The sequence below is a fragment of the Sinocyclocheilus grahami genome, unplaced genomic scaffold (assembly GCF_001515645.1).
Source record: "Sinocyclocheilus grahami isolate Dianchi unplaced genomic scaffold, SAMN03320097.WGS_v1.1 scaffold654.1, whole genome shotgun sequence".
Classification (NCBI taxonomy): domain Eukaryota; kingdom Metazoa; phylum Chordata; class Actinopteri; order Cypriniformes; family Cyprinidae; genus Sinocyclocheilus; species Sinocyclocheilus grahami.
In genome coordinates, this window is record NW_015505833.1 from 144,643 (window position 1) to 167,635 (window position 22,993).

At 38.4% G+C, this 22,993-nt stretch overlaps 1 protein-coding gene across 1 annotated transcript in view; it reads left to right on the forward strand.

Annotated features, from left to right (window-relative positions):
- Nucleotides 1-3,357: 3,357 nt before the first annotated feature.
- The window catches only part of LOC107558620 (microtubule-actin cross-linking factor 1, isoforms 1/2/3/5-like), a 24,253-nt gene continuing 4,617 nt past the window's right edge, over nt 3,358-22,993 (forward strand). The window contains exons 1-33 of the mRNA XM_016242281.1: nt 3,358-3,931; nt 4,110-4,166; nt 4,256-4,426; nt 5,465-5,631; nt 5,769-5,928; nt 6,031-6,115; nt 6,221-6,462; nt 6,668-6,787; nt 6,886-6,993; nt 7,091-7,309; nt 7,634-7,837; nt 8,853-9,084; nt 9,203-9,429; nt 9,752-9,874; nt 9,982-10,083; nt 10,930-11,031; nt 11,135-11,299; nt 11,382-11,537; nt 12,478-12,675; nt 13,668-13,796; nt 13,907-14,077; nt 15,364-15,519; nt 15,606-15,812; nt 15,908-16,027; nt 17,334-17,503; nt 17,577-17,736; nt 17,816-18,010; nt 19,449-19,574; nt 19,665-19,808; nt 20,598-20,786; nt 21,692-21,806; nt 21,884-22,050; nt 22,143-22,309. Of these exons, the coding sequence (XP_016097767.1) occupies nt 3,368-3,931; nt 4,110-4,166; nt 4,256-4,426; nt 5,465-5,631; nt 5,769-5,928; nt 6,031-6,115; nt 6,221-6,462; nt 6,668-6,787; nt 6,886-6,993; nt 7,091-7,309; nt 7,634-7,837; nt 8,853-9,084; nt 9,203-9,429; nt 9,752-9,874; nt 9,982-10,083; nt 10,930-11,031; nt 11,135-11,299; nt 11,382-11,537; nt 12,478-12,675; nt 13,668-13,796; nt 13,907-14,077; nt 15,364-15,519; nt 15,606-15,812; nt 15,908-16,027; nt 17,334-17,503; nt 17,577-17,736; nt 17,816-18,010; nt 19,449-19,574; nt 19,665-19,808; nt 20,598-20,786; nt 21,692-21,806; nt 21,884-22,050; nt 22,143-22,309 (5,618 nt within the window). The 5' untranslated portion in view covers nt 3,358-3,367. The remainder of the gene's footprint in view (nt 3,932-4,109; nt 4,167-4,255; nt 4,427-5,464; nt 5,632-5,768; nt 5,929-6,030; nt 6,116-6,220; nt 6,463-6,667; nt 6,788-6,885; nt 6,994-7,090; nt 7,310-7,633; nt 7,838-8,852; nt 9,085-9,202; nt 9,430-9,751; nt 9,875-9,981; nt 10,084-10,929; nt 11,032-11,134; nt 11,300-11,381; nt 11,538-12,477; nt 12,676-13,667; nt 13,797-13,906; nt 14,078-15,363; nt 15,520-15,605; nt 15,813-15,907; nt 16,028-17,333; nt 17,504-17,576; nt 17,737-17,815; nt 18,011-19,448; nt 19,575-19,664; nt 19,809-20,597; nt 20,787-21,691; nt 21,807-21,883; nt 22,051-22,142; nt 22,310-22,993) is intronic.

Below are 22,993 nucleotides of genomic sequence, written 5' to 3' on the forward strand. Positions count from 1 at the left end.
TATCAGAACCACTTGAATGTCACTGAAGGCGATTGTGGCACAAATTTGGTACGGGTAGAAACAGCTTGCGAGGATTTGGATGTAATTAGTTCACTTGCTGCTGTGTGTGACCGCATTCACTGTTCTGTGAGTATCTTTTTTTTTTTATTAGTACATTCACATGGTTTATTCATTGGACCACTACTGAAGTTAAATATATACCCTAAATATATAGTTAAATTTAATTGTATATTCATCCATTCAGTTTCTTTATTGGTATAAACGTTTTGAATAAACTTTTAGATTCTATTTCAACATGTTGACTACAGTATAACATCAGTTCAACTAAAATATAGTATATTAATTATGCCTTATAATGGAGTTTATTCATGTTATGCATTTATGCATACACTTAACACCAGACACTCTTGTGTTTCTAGTGGGTCTCCTCTTTAATTAGAGAAACCATTATCATGATCACTCCCTACACAGAAAGCATTGATTTATGACTATTAGGAAATCCATAAAAAGACATAAGTACATCCCAAGAGAGCCACCACTCTCACTGCTCCACGTACGAGTTAAATCACCAGCAGAACGTGGCATGACACCAGTGTACACCGTCTGTCTGCCATACTGAGGTCAGATTAGGATTTGTCATGGTGCTCTCTGACAGTACCCACACCCATTGCTATGACAGGCAGAGTGGAGCATCTCTGCCACCTTTATTTGATTGACATATCATTCATTAGAATATGACAGAAGAATCTTTGACTTTGAGTCAATTGTTGTAAGAGATGAGACTATATTAACCATGCTTTATGGATTGTCGATGCACAAAGCTGTCCATCACAGGGGTTAATCTAGCTCACTGGGGGGCCAGTCTTTGACATGCCTCATAAATCAAAATCAAGAGGCTACACAGGGTGGTCTTAAATGAGAGAATACATTAGAGTTGGTTTAAGAGGACGGCTGGTTCAAATAAGCCTTGATAAACATGCAAAGGTGGATCAATCTGTATAATTTATCTCAAGCTTTGATTACTTGAATTTGTGATTTGGAGGTTGGTGGATGTTAGTGTGCTACTACAACAAGGTTTCATGACTAGCTTAACCAGCAAGCCTTCAATTGTCAGACGGAATCACCAGAAATACCAACATCACCAGTTCAGTATGATAAACCAGCCTGGAATTCATGCTGCCCTAAACTGGTCTTTTGAGCAGGGGAATTAGCTAATTTAGCTGTTCAGATGCAGAATATGGCATCAACCTGTATTAAAATGTTCAACACTGAGACTTCAACTTCTACACAAATGTTGTCTAACAGCCACGGCAGGTGAGATAATGCTTGTAAAACTTTATATTCAAATGACTGTGGTGTTACTGCTCTTACATCACTGACTTTTTCGACTTTAATGCTTGTAACCTCAATCCCATCCTCCTTGTGTAATTCATCAAGGATTTAGACTGCGTGTAAGATGGATGGAATGAGTTCATATAATTAAACTTGATTTGAGGAAGAGCATTTGTCAATGGTGATATTGTTCAGATTGATTATATAGATTTTATGGCTTTATGTACTAATTTTATGGAAACCGAATGAAGAAAAATGTTTCTTACAAGCCATATGTTTAGTATTCACCAGTATCTCTGCCGTAGTGTTGCAAATGCATGACCAATGAGTTTCTTAAATAAAGCAATTTCATAGAGATCTTAGTAATTGTTTAGTTCAATCAATTTATAAGCTAGCGTTCAGAGCATCAGACTCATCATTACAGTATTTCCCGTCACTTGTTAGCAATGTCAATTCACACATTATACAAACTAATCCACCCTGCTAGAATGTGGGCTGATACTACGTCTTCTGCTCCAGTGATCTAGAATCACTGAGTCTGTCTGCTGTCTGGAGCCAGATGCCTCAGCACTCGCCATTAGCATGCAGTGAACCACAATGACCTGGACTGACCCAGATCACCTGTGCAATTAACATACACTCTTATCTGGATTCAACAGAGCTCTGTATTTCCTGCACAAACAAAACCATCAACCCAAAGGCCAACGTGTCATTGCATTCTATAAAATAAAAGCTTTGTGATTTTGCTAGGTATAAAGCAGAATAGGTTTTGTAAAATTTAGATTTTTTTTTTCAGATTTTGTCTGCTTTTACCCAAGAATAAAAAAATCTGAAATTTGACCTGTTTAATTGTTTCTCTTAGACAGGAGTGAGAGAATACAGAAATAGAGAGCAAATGGAGACTTGTCTTAGATTTTTCTCTTTCAAAACAGACCACAGTAATCTCACGTCTCCAGTAGTTTCAGAAGAGATCTCAACAAAGACACAAACTGTGCGCAGACATTATGAAATCAACAGTCAAGAGATTTCAATATGAACTGTAAATTTTAGAAGATGCATCTGCAACAAAGTAGATAAAGAAAGCAATCTTTCTTCACTAAACAGAAGCACATTCACTTACCACCTACAATCTTCAAGCAGATTCTAAGAGCACTGAAATAGCACTGTTGCACAGGTTTTTAAATTAATTGTGCTATTGCAATCCACACAAAGTAGCCTGTAAACTTTTATTTTACAAATATGTACATTTACTATTTATCAGGACAGTAATTTGGCCAATGATGAAGGCCTGTATGAATTTCAATCACACACATTCGTCTTTATAAAAATATCTCTGCATAAGTGTTTCTGCACATTAACTCGTTGTGTGTCTACGTGTTCATCGCTGTCCTGCTCCTCAGGCATGTGGTCTGTGTTTCCCAGTAAACCATGAACACGTGCACTAAAAAAACACTGTTCATTCTTTTGTGGCAACGAAATGAAGCAGCATTTCCATGCCTGTCATATTTGATCAGGAGTTAAATGGTTTCCCAGGGCCATCCCGCGGATAGTCTTGGCAGAGGACAGTGGCTGTTGCTGCCAGGAGGAGCTGTGGGTATCCTGGAGGAGACTGCCCTCATAAACAGGCTTGTCAGTTGCATTTGTATGGATAGTACTAGCAATTCTATGTTCATGTTGTAGTTCTCCCGCAGTAATCTGGCCCCTCTTGGTCAGGACAGAGCCTCAGTCAAGTGTTACTGTCTCTGCCATATAAATAATGATGGTGGTTTTTGTTGGCGTGACAGTGGTGAAAGACTCCTTTGTAGGACAGCAAGGAATCTAATTGAGATTTAAGCTTAGTGGGCTTTGTCAGAGCTGGATGAATCTCTTTGGAAGATTGCAGAGGAAACTAATACTGTTTCCTTGAAAAGATATAGGTGTTTTTGCTGTTTAAGAAAAGTATCTTCTCATGTTTACCTTTCTTGTGTTGTAGGTAGTTTAGGCAACTCCTGTATGTATGGCACAGGGACCCGATTAACCCGTGGATTCAAGAATCATGGGTAACCTCATTAGCAGACCTAGCTGTTTGGGACAAAAGTCCAAAAAGGTTAAGTCAGATGAGAGCGTCTTGAAAGAGTGCTACCAGCAACGGAGAGAATGGTCACTCCCAGAGCCTCCTAAAGAAGAGACAAGGAAAGAGGATGTGGAAGAGGTTCTTCGACAAACTCCAACACCGGACAAGCAGAGAAGTTCCCCAGCCCCTACTGTCACCACTACCAGCACTCTGGACAATGCCTGGCGAAGCTCTCCGTCCCCAGTAAAAACACCAAGAAATGGGTCTTTGCCCAGAAGGTGTAATATTCCAGAGTACAGAAGATCCCCCCTGAGTCAGTATGGATCCGTGGACAAGAGAGCCAGCCTGCAGAGAAGGGATTCTGGAAGTCCCTGGTCCTGGAAACCTCCGAACACTCGAGAGGTTACCGAAGTCACAGAAGTAACAGAGACAATTGTTACAGAGATTGTGGAGGTGACAGAGTATCCTCCTGCAGGCAAAGGAGGTGACCCTATTGTTACTAGAACTGTGAGAGTCCTTACTGGAGCTGCTGAGGAGCTTGCAGAGGTCATTCAATTTCATTTTAATTTATTTTCGATTTTAAGGTTCTTCTTTGAAGGCCTAACATATTTTCCTTTATTTTATCATCATTTACCATTTTTATTTAACTGATATTGGAGTCAATGTATCAACAATGCATCACCAATTTATTCAGTGCAATTAAATAAGTTGTTCTGATTCACAGCTGCTGAATGATGGTCAGTCAAGTTCAGACCAGGAATCAAGTCTAGATCAATGGAAGGTACATTTCAATGATCTTTTCTTAAATTGTACTTCATTAAAAAAAAGTTTTTTTTTAAGAATTAGCATATTGTCTGGTCTTATGTTAAGGATGGCAGAAGTGTTTTGGCTCTGAAAGATGAGCTCAGGGATCCATTGAAATTCCTGCAAAATCTGGAAATGCTGCTGACGTGGGTCTGCGAGATTGAGGAGCTGACAGCCAATCAAAAACCACCATCCTCAGAGTTTAAAGTGGTGAAAGCCCAACTGCAAGAACAGAAGGTATGTTACAAACTCAGTTGGTGCTATATAGACAAACAAGCAATAAACGAATACATTAATATTTAAATAAATTATTAATAAAAAAGTCTACCCTATTTTAAAAGCCTTGTCGTGTAATGTCTCATCCAATCCTTAAACTTTTCTTGAACTGAGAAGCATACTGGGTAAATTCATGCATATAATAAGCTTCGAATGCCTTTGTGTATGATATGGGAATGGGTGGAAAAAAAAAAAGCAATTCACCTTTTTGAGATATACATCTTTGTTAGCTTACTGAGTAAGGTGAAACATACCTGAATGCCCACAATGCTTCTCTGACACATGATACAAGCATTTGGCTTAAGTGCGACAAGAGAGAACAAGGTGCATTATAAAGCTTGTAGATTCTCAAAAGGAGCAATACCTCTATGAACCAAATGTGTGTTTGCTTCCTCATACAAAGCATCTTCAAAGACGCAAGGTGGGGGTGTTCTACAAAATTGTTTTAGGAAGTTAATTCTATAAGTTTCTTCAGTAGCCTTTAGACCTACAGAGATTAATAGATTTACGTAAGCCACTTAAAAGCAGTTGCAATAGTGGCCGTGTTAACAATAGTATAAGCATGAAATTTGCCAAAGGGCACATAAGAGGTGTTCATGACCACCTTACACCATAGGTCTTCAACCCTGCTCCTGAGGACCCACTGTCCAGCAGAGTTTAGCTAAAACCCTAATCAAACACACCAGAACCAGCTAATTAAGGTCTTCAAGATCACTTGAAAAATCACAGGTCGTGTTAGAGATAAAAGTTGTAGGAAAGTTGCAAGGGTTGACCCAGGAACAGGGTTGACCTAGGCCTTACACCATAAAATGACAAATGGACCACCATTTGCCAGTGTTTCTCAATTCTTGTCCTGGAGAACCACAGAACTGCATATTTAGGTGCTTTTCTAGATTGGATAATATTTTGGATCTGGCACTTCAGGTCTCTGAGCCTATTCCTTGCCCTTGGTGGGAGCATAATAAATTTCTTCAGCATAATAAGTTTCTTGTCCTGCAGCTCTTACAGCGCCTCCTGGAGGACAGGAGACCCAGTATGGAGACCATGATGCAGGAGGGTCCACACCTGGCAGAGGGGCTTCAGGGAAATGACAGTGAAAAGACCAAAGTGCAGCTGGCACAGCTCAAACTCAAGTGGGAGGCTCTACTTCAGGGCACCAACAGCAGGTCAGTCTGGTCCTCACTGCAGCTCATTCTGCTCCCAGATCGACCCACTTAGATGGGGCTGTCGGACTGACTTTTTTACAAGATGTTTTGGGCAGGTGAATCTGACATTAGTGATGGAACATGAGTTGTTTTGACAGACACAAGATTCTGGAGGACATTCTGCCAAGAGCTCAGCTATTCCAGGAGAGGACAGACAGACTTCAGCAATGGCTTATATCTGTGGATCAGGACTTAGCTGAGCTTCGCTCTGCAGAGAGAGGGATGCTCCATCTGCAAGAAACTGCAGGACAGGCCCAGGTTAACAAAACATTAGAAAATGTTTTGTTTTCCATTGATAAATTTGCATACTACAAGATTTCAGTGTGTAAGACATTTTTGCATTTCTCTATCACCTTTTAGGCAGTCATGGAAGAGATAAAAGCAAAGAGTGTCGACCTGGGGAAACTCCAACAATGTGCTCATGAGCTCATGGGAAAGATTTCAGGTGGTGTTTCCTGCCATTTTTTTTCTTTGAATACACTAAACCTTGCACAATACCTACAAGATCATGTTTCAAACATGTTTCGGTCTTTCACATGCTAATCTAAAGAGGAGGAAACCCAGCTGGTGCAGGAGCGGGTGGATAGTCTGCGTATCCGGTACTCAGTGATGAGTCTGGGTAGTGCTGATGTCCTGCAGAGGCTGGAACAGGCTTTGGAGGCATCTAGTCGATGTACCTCCAGTCAGGAAGACCTCCACCTGTGGCTTGGTCGAATCGAGAGAGAGCTGCTGGCTCCTGCTGCCCAGACTGAGACTGGGGATGCAGTCTTGTGTTCTTCTGAGAGGCAGAAGGTAAGAGACAGGTGGATCATTGTCATAATGCAGTCACATGCACAGAATATCATTCTGGACCACTGTGTTGTAGTGGTTTAAAGATAAGAGCTGGCAACCAGAAAACTGCTGCTTCCTAAGCAAGGCATGTAAAATCTAAAGTCACTTTGGATAAAAGCAGCTGCTAAATGCTTACTTGCCCATCACCCTGTTTGCATTTAATCAGCTGGAACAGGCTGTTGAGAAAGAGTTGGCTTGGTTTAGAGACACCTCACTGGCACTGGAGGAGCTCGGAGCCATTAATCTGGACCCAGACGTCATTGCATCCCAGCTCAATGAGCAGAAAGTGAGTTTTTGCACATTCACAAAGAATTTCTCTGCATATATACTAGAAATGCTGTAAAAATCTTCAAAATGATTCATATAATGTCTGTTGTTCTACAGATACTTGCTGTAGAGATTCTGCAGCACAAGTTTAACATTGAGAAAATGGTGAAGATTTTGGAACTCCTGCAGATGTACACTGAGGATGGGGATACACTGAGGCTCCAGGTAAGCTAATGTACATTCTTAATACCATTTGAAATATTTTGACATAAGAACCTAGACAGGAAACAACATAATACTAATGTCTTATTTTCTTCCAAAGTCTTCCATAGACACCTTACAGGAGCAGTGTCAGGTCACTACTGCCACTAATTCGCATGTCGTGCTTCAACTGGAGCATGCTCAGTCGCTCTTGTCTCAGTTCTCAGAGGGCTATGCTGAGGTGTTACCATGGTTACAGGAAACCAAAGTCCTTATTGGTCAGTTTACCCTGAACACCATCAGCTACGAGGCTTTCCGAGAACAACAGGACCTCTTACAGGTACTAAACAACCTGCTTCTTCAGAGCAAGGTATTAACAGCAGATGTACATGTTTGTGCTTGCATTTGCTATAGTACAACTTCAAGTTCAAACACATTGGACTCCACACTGGTTTGGCCATTTAACTAAATAAATCATTGTTGTGCAGTATACAGTATTTTCAAGAATATAATAGCCATCTGACTGTGTTCAGTATCTTAATGGACACAGTTCATAGGAAAATTCTTTAACTTTGTAATGCAATCATTAGACTTCTTTAGTAGCTTCAGATAAAGTAATACAAACATCCATGTTTGATCATGGTGCTCAATTACTTCCAAACAGGGCATCAGGGAGTCCATAGCAGAGCATAAGCCGCTGATAGCACGGCTGATCATGCTGGCCCAGCGTCTGTCAGACCTGAATGCAGCTCAGGGACAGGAGTTCTGCCAGAAAGCCAGGGACACTGAAGAGCAGCACCTGGCCATCAGAGACAGGGTTCGAGAAGCTGCTGGAGTACTGGAGGAGTCTCTGCCCCGCTATACACAGGTGACACACATGTAGATTTGATGCTGATTCCTAGTGCATGTGATTAAATATTTTATTTATTCTATAGAAATATAGAAAACAACTGTAGAAGTAGTTTGAATACTGTGAAAGCCAGATGTGTTTTGAAGGCCTCATAGCCTACATGACTGTGAGAGAATTCACACGGGAAAGAATGGGATTTTAGCTGAAGTTGCTTGCGGTTTGCATCCGCACTGATACTAAGTTGCTTTTTTGGGCCACTTGGCCTTCAACATGTTCTTTGGATAAAAATGATGAGGTAAATACTCCAAATAATCACTTTGTGATATGTTTTGAAATAGGCTAGTTGGCACTCTACCATCCTTACACAGAGAACCAACAATGAGTTGGCAGTGGCGGAAGAGTTAGGGAGTATTGGGAGGAGAACACCTGCAATAAGATCACTAAAAACTGTATAAAACTGTGAGCTGAGAGTGATATGGTCAGATGTTCTGCAGGCATCTCAGCTTTATTGTCTTCTTGCAATAAAGTATCATTTTGATGTCTGGAACTCTGCCTTCTGAGCATTATTTTGCAAGACAGACAAGACTTTTCTCCTCAAGCTAAATTAACTTCTTATGGTAGTTTGGTTTAACATGGTTTCTAGCTATAAATCAGAGTTTCTTTAACTAGAATAAGTCAAACCTTCACAGAGAGGACCTACTTCTGATGCCCCAAAACTCCATTGTATGAGAAGGGGAGAACCAGAGGCTGAGATTACTGCACCGGACACTTAGAGAAGGATTAAAAAATTAACCTTTTATTAAAAGCTTTTTAATAACTTTTATCAGTGTATACATTCCCAGGGATTCAAACCCATGAACTTGGTGCTGCCAACGCCATGCTCAACTGAGCTACAGGAACGCCACCTTACACTGATACAACCTGTTTTCAAAGAAGCCATATGTTTTGCTAAAGTGGTATAGAAAGACGTTATTGCCACATTTTAGCTGCATAAATGCTAGCTCACTCCTGACACTCTGTATGTCCATGTCAGCTGAATGAGAGGATGACTCTGATTGGAGAGCGACTGGAGCGTCTGTGTAGTCACATGCAGACCTCAATGGCTCTTCAAGGCCTCACCCCACGAATTCAGGAGCAGCTACAGGACAACAAGCACACATTGTCTGAGCTCTCTAAAATAGATCTGGACCTCAGCAGTGTGAGGACACAGGCTCAGGAGCTCCTGACCAACACAGGTGCTCTTGGGGACAGTTCCATTGGCACAGGTACCTCAAGCACTTAATGTATCACATGCATCTCCTGGCACATACAGCATTACATGACAAAACATCACATAAGCACTTCAAAAGTGTGGTCTGTCTGTGATGATCTTGGTAATTTCAGCTATTCAAGAGCGGGTTTGCAGTCTAACAAGCCGCTGGGATGAGGCTCAAAGGCAAGCTCAGGAGAGGGAGAAGTGGCTTCTCAATCTACTGGATCTGGCAGTCAGGTTCTGGAATGAAGTGAGTGACATGACAGCTGGACTGAATGATGCCCAGCTGGCTGTTCTGGACCTCAACTCCAGTCGATCAGATTCAGAAACCATCCGACAGAGCCTGGAGACCATGCAGGTAGGATACAAACGTGATACTGTTGTCATTGTTTCCCTGCTCTGTGCTGGTCCAGGCTGGCTGGTTTATTGCTGATCTAGCTGGGGAACAAGAAATGCTGAAAATGTTGGTGAAGCTGGTTGACCAGAGTAATCTTGCTAGTTTTGCTTTAGCAGCCTTTAGCAGTACATCCCATCGTGGGGACTAGCGTCCAAAACAGAACATATGATATGCTCATTGCCTGGTTTTAGTCTTTCAGTAAGGTTATTTAAGGATATTCCTGAAAGATTTGAATCAACTCTTTGCCTCATACCATCCAAACTCTATTATCCTGCCTTCTCAGACACTCAGGGAGGACATTGATTCTCTGCAAGGTGACCTGGACACACTGGGAATTCGGGGAATGGAACTCATGTCAGCTTGTGGTGACACAGACAAACCAGAGGTCACGAAAAGTTTGGATGAGGTTTGTATTTAAAATTTAAATGAGACTAAACCCCACAGAAACTGCTGTAGGCCTACATAATGCACTTAATTGTTAATATTTCACTATCCAGTGGTTTTTCTCCACAGCTTTACGGCACGTGGAACAATCTCAGTAAGATCTGGACAGAGTGCAACAGTAAGTTAGAAGAATGTTTACGAATGGCTCTTCATTATCAGGACAGCATGCAGGTGAGTTAGCCACAAGAAACAGATCTCATTTCCTTTCAAAACATTCCTAATGTAGGATGACATTCTCTTTTTCCTGGACATCGTGGCTGGGATTTCTATATTACTTAAAATGTCCAGGTTTTGGCTTTTTTCCCATATTGATGTGCTCTCTTCAGTCCTCATAAATTATATGCACAAGTATTTACATTGCTTTGACTGTTCTTTGTAGATCCGACCTTCTCACACACCACAATTGGTCTATTATGTACAATGCCATGCGTACTATAGGTCTAACACATTTTCAGTCTTTATCTTAAGTAAGTTCCTTACCTTAAGGGGCAGTCGTGACCTAATGGTTAGAGAGTTGGACTTGTAACCCAAAAGTCACAGGTTTGAGTCTTGGTATTTGTAAACACAAATTCCGAGTATGGGACACCGTACATGGCTACACGTCACATCACTGTCAAGTATGAAAGCAAATTCTGTACTTGCTGTAGAAAACATTGAAACACAGTCCCAAAGAGTGGTCTCTTGTCTCATCCATTGGTGGTAGGTCTCTGTCTACAGTTGTAGTATTTCAGTATTCATGCCTCCGTGTGGATGTAGTGATGAGTCTCTAACAGACCGGCCAGTTTCCTGCCAATTGGCAGGGCTTTTGGATGCCCTTCTGAGAGAGGCCAAAGCTAGCCATAGAGAATTTGGATTAAATTCAGTGAAATCTCTTGTTGGTTGCACTGACTTTATGAGACAATGGAAGAAACTGACTAAATGTGCATTTATAAATATTCATATGTACTCTAGGATGGGTCAAGAGAATATTACAAATGTTTTTAAAAGCAGGCTTAAAAATAAGACCTTCTCTTGAAGGGACTCTTTGAGTGGCTGAAGTCTGCAGAGCTGAAATCCACTGAGGAGTTCTCAGTGGGATCTGACCTGGGATCAGTTAAAGAGCAGCTGTGTGACCTGAAGGTTCGACTACACAAACAGCTTACCTTGGAAACTGAAAACTGAATTCCCACAATCGGATTTCATCAGAGCTTTTGTGGTCATGCCGTCTTCACCTCTCTTTCAGGAATTTAAGCGAGAGCTCTATCAGAAGAAGATTGCGATTGAGAGTCTAAACCATCGCTTTGTGTGTCGTCTCTCCCCGGGCACCGAGCGACCGGGTTCCATCTCTCCACTGTGCGACTTCCGTCGGCGATGGGACAACTTGGAGTCAGAGACTGTCAGCAGACAGGTAAAATCTCAGCTAAATGGAAAAAAATATATATTGTTTCATCATAATAGTACTTCAACGACAGCACTGTGTTTTTGAGCAGCACCAGCTGGAGTGTGCACTGCTGGGCTTGGGTCAGTTTCAGAACACTCTTGATGAGTTGCACACCTGGCTCTCCCACACGGCTGACCTACTGCAAGCCTTTCTGCCAATCAGCATCGACCTGCAAACCTGTGAGATCGAGCTAGCCAAGCACAAGGTACAAACTCAAACTCTAAGTTTGTCTGTGGCATGTTTTTATATAGACATTCTTGCGCCAATGTTGTGTCCTCACTTTTGCAGTGATTTATGCTCATTTCCAATGAAACACTAGTGTACTGCTTACTGAATGCTGCATAGTAACAAGGAATGTTCTCGGTTCGTTCTGGCAAGGTTCTCTCAATGTTATGAGCAACAGTTCTACAACAGTTCCAAGTACAAAAACTCATGGAATGTTTCATTTCTGAAACGTTTTAGTTGGATGTTCATCTAGCGTTTTTTTGTTTTGTTCCTACTTGTTTCAAAATATCCAGAGAACATTTAAAAAATAATATTCCCATAAGTTTTTTAAAACATAAATAAAATTTAAAAAACACATACCTAAACTGAACAACCACGTTACTAACTATTAATAAGCTGCAAATTAGGAGTTTATTGAGCCCCTAGCGTTTGTCGACGCAGCTCGAGTTCCTGAAGAGGAACTGGATGTTTTCATAATTTAATGAAACATTAACAGAACGTTGATCCTGGAACAACATCACTAATATTACCCTAACCCTATCCCTACCATATCGTATCCCTAAAATCTGAGGGAAATGATAGCTGAATAGCAAAGGTGCAGAAGCATGTAACTCTGCTTGTAAGCCTAAAACTGACATTTCCTGTAAACTTATCCCTCAATTCCGATTGGTTGATTAGAATATTGTTCCAGGATCAAAAAGGATGTTGATCCAGAAACACGTTGTACTTGGTGAAATCATGTTCACCCATATGGTCATAGAATAAAAAAATTAAGTTTCAGCTAGCCAGCAGTCGTCAATATAAAAGATTAAGCTATAAAAGCCAGCCACTGCTTACTGCATCCTACACAGTCTTTACACAGTCTGTGCTGTATACTGGCTACTGCTTTTAAACAAAAGTGCTTTGTTGTGTGCATTTAGGTTCTGTGGAATGATGTGATGTCGCATGTGCACACGGTAGACTCTCTGAACCAGGCCGGCAGAAACCTGATGGAGTCTGGGGCGGGAGACAGTTCACATGTCCTGCAGACTCGTCTGGAACAGCTGAACGAACGCTGGGAATTTGTGCGCTGTGAGACAGAGCGCAGACAGCTAGAGCTGGAAAATAACCTCAGTCAGGTGACCAGCAAATAAACCAGATCACAGAATTCAATAAAATAGAATGGTTTTAGTAAGTTTCAGTCCCATTGTGCTTATGTTTACATTCCCCTTTCCTCAAAAAATTACGTAATCCTAAACCGTGCTGAAAATCTTTTACCTAATTTGGTGTTCTTAGTCAAAAATAACCAGCATTTTAAAAATTGCTTGTAAATCTCTCTTTATGCCATGCTATCACCAAATCTTGGATTCAATGTTTTTGTCAACTTGTTTTCTTTCAGTTAGCACAGGTTCTGTATTTCTTTCTGGAACTGATTGATCGTAGAACTCATTGATCTGATCTGATTGAGCTTATGCATCTCAGTTTTTGAGTGTAAACTACCGTTCAATAGTTTTAGGTCTGTACAATTTTTGTATGTTTTTAAAGAAGTTAATTCTGCTCACCAAGGCTGAATTTATTTGATCCAAAATACAGCAAAAACAGTAATATTGTGAATTATTTTTACAATTTAAAATAGCTGTTTTCTATGTGAATCTCTGTTAAACTGTAATGTATTTCTGTGATGCGCAGCTGTATTTTCAGCATCATTCCTCCAGTCTTCAGTGTCACATGATCTTCAGAAATCAGTATAATATGCTGATTTGCCGCTCAAGAAACATTTCTGATTATTATCAAAGTTGAAAACAGTTGTGTACCATTTTTTCAGGATTCCTTGATGAAAAGAAAGTTCAAAAGAACAGCATTTATCAGTTTTTTTAGGAAAGAAATTAAAGAAATTAACACTTTTGTTCAGCAAGGATGCATTAAATCGATCAAAGGTGACAAAGACATTTATGATGTTACGAAAGCTTTCTATTACAGCTAAATGCTGATATACTGTGTGTATATATATATATATATATATATATATATATATATGCAAGATATAAGTTTAAGCTCAGGCAGAAGTTTTAGATAATTCAGTGCTGATTTGCGGTGTATTTTAAACTCAGCCCTTATAACTGGATTGCAGGTTCAGGACGTAGCCATGGAGATCCAGGATCTCCTGCAGTGGCTGGAGCACACAGACCTGAGGCTGTCGTCCAGTAAGACCGTGTGGGGAATGCCAGACTCTGCCAACGAGAGACTGAGCGCTCATTTGGTGATGAGGACTTTAATTCTGCATGCTGAACATTTGGAGTCTTAACCCTGCAAGCTGTGTTTATAAAACATTGTATTTTTATAAATAGATTTCTGTATCTTGCGTTGCAGGAGTTGTGTAATGAGATGGATTCTAAAATGCACACCTACATAAATGTTCGCAACGCCATCCACCGGATGCTGGAGGGACGTGAAGTGGCCCGGGGCTCCAGCACGGAGCACAGCTTATGCATGCTGGAGCAGAAATGGAGCGCTGTCTATGCTAAAATGCAAGAAAGAAAGGTGATGACGGTGTATTCGGCATAATTATAGCCACCTACAGTATATCTACAGGCTTACAACATAGTAGTGCATAAAGTTTTGAGAGTTTAATTTACTTGAATTTAAAAGCATTTTTACATATACATTATTATTTACTGTATACATAATTAAAAAGAAGAGTAACACTTCAGAATAACATCCTAGTTGTTAACGTCAGTTAATATATTAACTAATATAAACTACCAATTAGCAATACTTTTGTTATAGTATTTATTCATCTTTGTTAGTTATATTAATGTTAGTTAATAAAAACACTACTGTTTATTGTTAGTTCTTGCCAGCTCAGGTCCATTAAATAAAATTGACACATACTTTTGATTTATATAATATATGAGTAATTGAGATTAGCAATACTTTTGTTATAGTATTTATTCATCTTTGTTAGTTACATTAATGTTAGTTAATAAAAACACTACTGTTTATTGTTAGTTCTTGCCAGCTCAGGTCCATTAAATAAAATTGACACATACTTTTGATTTATATAATATATGAGTAATTGAGTGAAATTAAAATGACCTGAAATGAATAAATGCTTTAGAATTGTTTTTCTTTGTTAGTTCATCATAGCTAATGAAGTTAACTAATGTTAACAAATGGAACTTTATTACGAAGTGTAACCAAAGAAAGTAAAAATGTTATTTACTCCAGAAGTGTGGCTGTGATGATCTGTTGACATTAACACTTTCAAAGTAAATTTATTAAAATATTAATTTCTTCTGGCTAATCTTAAAATAAACAAAATTCTTTTCTACATCAATGTTTTAAAAATAATTTAATTCAGATAATTTTTATTTAGAGTAAATTCAACTATCTAAATTATTATTATCTAAATTATGTCATTAATTATTTTTTAATAATTATTCATTTAGATTTTCAGCTTTATGTTATGATATGCCATCGCTTGGAAACAGTATGCAATACACACACTGTGTGTGTGTGTGTGTGTGTGTGTGTGTGTGTGTGTGTGTGTGTGTGTGTGTGTGTGTGTGTGTGTGTGTTTGTTTGTTTTTGTTTTCCCCAATTTTTTTAAATATGTTGTTTATTTATTTATTTATTTATTTTAGTACATCAAGTTTGATAAAAATTTGAAATGTTGCCCAAGAAATTAATTAAATGATATGAAATAAATGATATGAAATGAATATGTAGTTTTTAGTTGTATTTCAGTTAAATTAGATTTTATTTCAAGTAACAAAAATGCTTTTCCGGTCTTAGTTTAGTCAACTATAATATCCCTGATTTTTTAGGCAAAGTTAACAGAGGGGCTTGGTCTTGCCAAGGAGTTTAACAGTAATGTCCAGGACCTGCTGACCAAAATGGCCAAGTGTGAGGAGACCATAAACACTCTGCCTGCACCCAGCTTCATCCTGGACACCGTCTGCGCTCAGCTTCAGGAGCACAGGGTATGTGCGTCTGCGTCTGTGTCTGCGCCTGCATCTGTGCATGTGCTGCTGTGAGTGTCTGTGTGATTCAGTCCTGTCGTCTGCAGGTGCTGGTAGGTGAGGTGCAGTCTTACGGAGAGAGGAAGACGAGCATAGAAACCGCTGCCACACGTCTGTCCGAGCTCAGCAGGAAGGAAGACTGCGATGTGGTGCAGAACCTGATCATGACCGTTCAGGACCGATTCAAGAAACTCCTCCAACACACCACAGACAGGGGGAAGACACTCGAGGATGCCAAAAGACATGCTAAACAGGTATCGACTCCTCATATGAACTACACCAACAGAAAGACCTGTTCCCAGGAAATCATTTGGCAAATTCGAAACGTCTGTGCTTTTCACTTCCACAGTTCAGTGAATCGTGGCACTTGCTGGTGGACTGGATGACGGAGGTTGAACAGACGCTGGACACACACAAAGAGATCTCTGTGTCACAGGAAGAGATCAAACAGCAGCTCACTGAACAAAAGGTACTTCACATCTCAGGACTCAGTAAGGATGACCCGCTGCTCTGAGGCCAGTGTGAGAGAGTTTCGGCTCAGGAGACGGGTTGGCCTTTAGGCCAGTGCTACATTGACACTGCGAATAGTTTCCGGCAAACTTTGGTTTTCTTTGATATATCTTACATTGTATTTGAAAAAAAAAAAAAGTCTTAGTACACTGAAAAAAGTTGATTGACATTGAATTAGGGATGCATCAATGTATCGGCCAATAATCGGTATTGACTGATAAAAGCGATTTTTAGTATATCGGCTATTGGTGATTGCTTAAAAACAGCTGATGATCAGGTCTGATTATATCCTGTCGATCAAAAGGGTGCGGAAAAACCTGTCAGACAGCAACTTGAATGGAGACAATGTTTCTTGTGTCGGATTTATGGCTGTCTAGGTTAAAGCAATAAAAACGAATTGACGCAGTGACATAAATGTGGGTTCCCGACTGAGAAATTTAGTATCAGTGCATCTCTACACTGAATTGAATTTGTTGACACATGAAATTTTGAAGTAGAAAGACTGAAATAGTATTTTATTGTAACATACTCCAATAATTGTATCTCTGAAAAGTAATTTTCTACAGTGTAGTTTTGGAAGTATCAAAAAAATCACTTAGCAATGTTTTGCATCACAAAGTGCAAAATGTTATACAATGTTTTGTAATATTTTGCCATCACAAAAGTGTGTTTATGGATTTAAGGAGTGTCTTTTTGTAAAGAAAAATTGGTGTTAAACATTTTTTCAATTAATGTTAAATTTTTGTTAAACAAAAAATAAGAAATAAAATGTTGGGAAAAAGAAATGTCAGAATTGTAAGATATAAATTCAGAATTGCGAGATGTAAACTTACAATTCCAAGAAAATTTTGTGAGATATAAACTTGCAAATGTGAAAAATAAATAAATAAATAAAATATATTTGGCAAAAAAACAAAACAAAACAAAACAGAACTGAATTGCGAGATATAAACTCACAAAAAAAGTCTGAATTGTTAAATATTAAACTCTGAACTACAAGAAACAAAGTCCAAATTATGAGAAGCTCTGAATTAGGAGGAAAAAAGTCTGAATTGTGAGCGGAAAAAGGTTTCCATAAAAAATAATGGATGGATAAATTCTTATTTCTGATGATGGCGCCCATTAAAAGTTGCTGTAAAAACCCTCAGTAAAGTAAAACTTGACAATGGAGTATATAAGAAACAGTATAAACTACACTGGAAATTTCGCCACCGAAGCAGTCAGTTCAGTCGGTTCATTTATAAGGTGAATTTGTATGTTTTCAGGAGTTCCAGAAGCTGCTCCGCTCGAAGCGGCCCATGTACGAGGCCTGTCTGAAGAGAGGCCGCTCGCTGCAGGAGAAAGCCCAGAGTCCTGAAGACACACAGCACCTGGAGAACATGGTGTCTGAGCTCAGAGACTCATGGGACACCATCAGCGGCAAATCCATCGAGAGGTGAGCCGACGGGAGCTCTGTAGTGTGCTGTGAGTCTGTTTCTGAGCTCTACACTCCGCTTTTCTGTCCCCAGGCAGCACAAGCTGGAAGAGGCTCTGCTGTTTTCAGGCAGATTCACTGACGCTCTGCAGGCTCTTAATGACTGGCTGTACAGAGCCGAGCCACAGCTGGCTGAAGACGTGCCTGTCTGTGGTGATAAAGACCTGGTCAGCAATCTGATAGACAAGCACAAGGTACAGCACGTCTCAGGATATACTGACTCTGTGCGTTTGAGCTGCTGTAGGTGAGCTCTGCTCCTCCTCTGATGCGCAGGTGTTCCAGCGGGAGCTCGGGAAGCGTGCCAGCTGTATCCGCACGCTGAAGCGCTCGGTCAGGGATCTGACGCGGAGCAGCACGGCCGATGCACACTGGCTGCAGGAGCAGATGGAGGAGCTGGAGGGCCGCTGGGAGGCCGTGTGTAAACTCTCTGTGTCCAGACAGACTCGACTAGAGGCTGCGCTGCAACAGGTACCAGCGCACGCCACTGATAATCACAAACACTTATATTACACTCATGCATTCGCCTCACACTTTATCCAAAGACATTCAAGGTACTGTAGTGTTGTTACTGTTAACTAAAATGTTTTTTTTAAAAATGTGCATTAATTGAAATAAAACAAATGTTAATGAAATTAATAGAATATAATAACTTATTTTATTGCAGACAGTTGCAAAGGTAAAATGTATATTTTTTTAGTTACTAAATTACGAATTACTTAAACTAAAACTGATATCAAAATAAAAAACATTAAAAAGAAAAAACTAATAAAATTGATTAAATACAGTAAAAATATAATAAAACGTTAACTGCAATCAAAATGAAAAAGCAAAATATGAAAACAAATTTAAAATATGAATAAATACGAAGTATAGTAATACTAAAGTAACACTGTACTGATGGTGATGAATGATGAGAAAACATATTTGAAAATGCCAACATATTGCTCACTACAAAAATAGAAAATAAAAAACTGAAACTTATTTCATTTCAGTGAGTCGCAAAGACAAAATTTCTTATTTTCTTTTAGTTTAAATTGAAGTAGGCCTACTGAAATGACTAAAACTGAAATAAAATGTATTAAAATACAAACTTATATATATATATAAACAGATAACTAGATACAGATTACTACACAGAGAAATATTACTAAAACTTTAACTACAGTTAAAATGAAAACGTAAAATATGAAAATAAAGTATGGTAATACTAAAATAACACGTCTTTTTTTCTTGATGGTGATATCATATCTCATATCTTACTTGTACACTACAGAAATAAAACAGAATATAAATAATATAAATAACTTAAACTTAAGGTAGTTGCAAAGGCAAAATTTATTTTAGTTTAAGTTGAAGTACTAAAAGTACTAAAACTGATATGTAAATACATTTAAAAAAGCAATAACTAATAAAAATGATTAAAACACACAAATGACTAAAACTTTAACTACAATTAAAATGAAAGTATAAAATATAAAAAAAATTTAAAAGAAAGTTTGGTAACACTAAAATATCACTGCACATGTTTTTTCCCCCCCGTTACTAATTCACATTGTACATATTATTTGATAATACCAACATATTGCACACTACAGAAATAAAATAGAATTAAAAAATATTTTATTTTCAGCTAGTTGTGACAAAATTTGTATACTTCTCTTATAGTTTAAGTTGAAGTACTAAAATTAACTGTAATCTAAAAAAATCTACAAAACAACTAAAACACAAAAAAATAAAATAAAATGAAAACGTAAAAAAAGAATTTCAAGAATTCAAATTATTAATAAATACAAAGTATAGTAATTCCAAAATAACACCGAACTACGTGTCTTTTTTCCTTGATGGTGATGAATGTTTGTGAGGTACATTCAGACATATTTGATAATCCCAACAAATTGGTTCTCAGGCGGAAGTGTTCGATGGAATGGTTCACTCGTTCCTGGATCATCTTTCGGATGTTGAGAGGGTCCTGAAGTACGGAGTGCTGCCTGAGGAAGAGGAGGCTCTTCTGGCATTTCATACCTGTCATCAGGTACGGCGGACACAGACTCATTTAATAGTCCAGTCCAGAGAGTTGTACAGTATCATATGATTTTCATATTAATGTCTTTGTGATCTGCAGGAGTCGATGAGCTCCTTGAACGCTCAGCAGACGGCGCTAGAAAACATTCACAAACTGGGCGAGAAGATTCTGTCCTCCTGCCATCCAGACTCTGTCATCACCATCAAATCATGGATCAGCATCACAAAGACTCGCTATGAAGAGGTGAGCCCAGTTAGACTATGATTATTAGATATTAATTAGTTGAAATCTAATGTAATCTAATCTGAAACAGTCGGGGTCTGGAAGTTACATTCACTTTCCAATAGAGAAGTGATGACTGAAGTGATGAAATATGGTTCTGTGAAACTAAAGTTAAAAATATTGTAATGTAAATCAATGAGATCTTTATAACAGTATAGCAGATACTTACATAAAATGATATAAATATCAGTCATCACTCTATCTGTATCACCAATAATGTGTCTTAGTAAGATGCAATGCAATCCAGTGATGATTGAGAGATGAAGAAATAAACGCTCCTCAAAAGATCCTGAGGATCAGATCTGAGACTCGCATTCGAACATTTTTAATAAAATGTATGTATAGGTAATCAAGTATACCTAAGTGTTCATCTTGAAATATTACTAACAATATCAAAGTTATTCTTACGCTTACTTTATAAAAATCAGTAAAGATTTGACAGCAAAAATAAAAAAAATTTAAATCTAAACTATCAATCAGACAACAGAAGTCATCTAGTAATATTGTGTCAGCATAGTTTTGATCGTGTTGATCATTTAGAGGCCTCATAAATGTATCAAATATATCACTGTAGGCTTTATAGGGTTTTGCAGTCAGTGATAAAAAATTTAAATGACTATGGAGAAAATGAATGTGATTTAAAAAACAAAAAAGTTTCGGTCACTGTTGTGTTGTGTTGAGTTGTGTTCTGTATATCCCTGACTGTGTGTAGAGGTACGAGTGTGTTCTATGTGTGATTTGATGGCTCAGGTCCAGACGTGGGCGAAGCAGCAGGCCGAGAGGATCCAGGCCACACTGTCTGCTCTCGAGGCAGAGAGAGAGGAGATCCAGCGATTACTGGACTGGATCTCCTCCGCTGAAGAGTCTCTCAATCTGAAGGAGCAGGAGCCGCTGCCTGAAGACCTAGAGCTCTCTGCAGATCTCATCACTCAGCACACGGTACTAACAGCCAATAACAATCTATTCACATTAAACTTCAAACATAGATGACAATCCTCTCATCATCTACTAACTTATGTCATTTCAAACCTGTATAACTTTCTTCCTTCTGCTGAAAAATAACTTTCTCGTATGTTCCACTGAAGAAATAAAGTGATACAGTTTTGGAATGACATACAGTAAATGTTAACAGAATTATCATTTTGGGGTGAAAGATCTGTTTAAGAAAAGCAGAAATATAAATATGATCAAAGTCAGTCTTTATCTTGAAAGTCCTCTTCCTAAATTTCACCTTCTTCGAGCTTCATGATTATTGCTTTGATTGCTCTGAGCTTTGATTTTTCTTTATTTTATCAAAATGATGTAATATGCCAACTTTTTTTTTTTGTTGTAATTATGCTGTTTTGTATCCTGTTTTGTCCAGTGTCTCAAAAAAAAAAAAAACCTAGTGAAGTAATATCAATCCACCATATTTCAAAATATCCACAAGTCATCTTTAAAATGCTTATGGTGAGAAGCACTGTAACAATCAGATGCATATGTACATTAGAGTTATTATAGTTAACAAAAAATAACACCAAAAAAAAAAACACTTGTTATTTATAAAATTAACATTAATGAAAATAAAATAATATTTTAAAAAATTTGTTTTATTTTAGCTAGTTTTGTTTAGTTTACCTTGATGTGCTAAAATAATTAAGGCTAAAACTGAAATAAATATGAATAAAATCTATATGAATATGAATAAAAAGAGGCAGATTTAAAAAAAACTTTATAAAAATGTCATTTCGTATGATGTGCATAGAGCAACAGTTAAAAAATCAGAGCAGATTTGCCTCTAAAAAGTTGAAAACAAAACCATGATGAAGGTTTAAGGTCAGGAAATGCTACTGTTTCTTCTGCAGGATTTCATGGATGAGATGAAAGGGAAGGTACCAGAAATGGAAAACGCCACAAAATCCTGTAAACACAAGCTGGCTCCCAAGCAGCAGGTTTCCCCCGGTCGCAAAGCACCAGCAAGTGAGTAAAGAATCAGTGTGATCCGCTGCTGTGATTATTGTGTGCATGTAATGTCTTTGGATTGTATTCATGCATAGAGAGGAGAGGCACAGCGAAGCCCCCGCCGTCCGCTCCTCTTCCACTGGAGAAACTGGACCCTCAGACAGCCGTGATGAGTCAGCTGGTGAGTCAATGGAGGACACTCTGGCTCCTGGCCCACGGCAGACAGAGCAGACTAGAGGAGCATCTGCAGAGGCTGAAAGAGGTGATCATGACCGCGCTCTAGCTTTGAGAAAAGAATACGTTTGTGTTTGAATCCATGTGGTTGTCTAAGAACCGTCTCTTTAACACATGCAGCTGGAGGAGTTTGCTAATTTTGACTTCAACATCTGGCGGAAAAGATACATGCAGTGGATAAGTCACCTCAAATCCCGGATACTGGATGTTTTTCGTAGCATTGATCGCGATCAGGATGGACGAATCACTCACAAGGAGTTCATCAGCAGCGTTCTGGCCTCTAGTGAGCATTAAAACTCTTGGTTGCTGAATTGTTTGGGTGGATACTCATATACAAAATAATATATGTACATGTAAGGAAATATATTGTCATATGAAGTAAAAACATTTATGAAAATACAATTTCATGTATATATATATATATATGTATATATATATATACATACATATAAAAGGCTCATAGAAATATGTATGTTTATGTACTGTACATGTAATACTTTTTCAGATTTTTTATATCCATCCTAAAACCAGTCAAGTAAATATGAAAAAATACGCACTTATTTACAAAAAAAATTTGCAAAAACATATATAAACAAACACATTTTTTGTGCATATATATATTGCTGACATATATGGTTGCTACATGTAATACTATATAAACATCATCATACAGAGATCATTAATATATGTGGGTCAAAGACGAAAAAGGGTTTAAGCATAAAAACAATAAGTGTAATACTGCTTTAAATTGTTGTTGTTTTTCTGTTTAATTTAACTGCAATTGTTTTTTTTTCCGAGCAAAAAATCAATATCATACATTTTCCCCTGATTTACAGAAGAGAGCCACTAAAATGTCATTCAGTGTAACAATTTTGTCAGGCATATTTACAACAAAAATCAATTTATGGACATATTAAAAAAATCTAATTTCACCCCAAATACTAATTAGTTGTAATTTTACATTTTTTAAA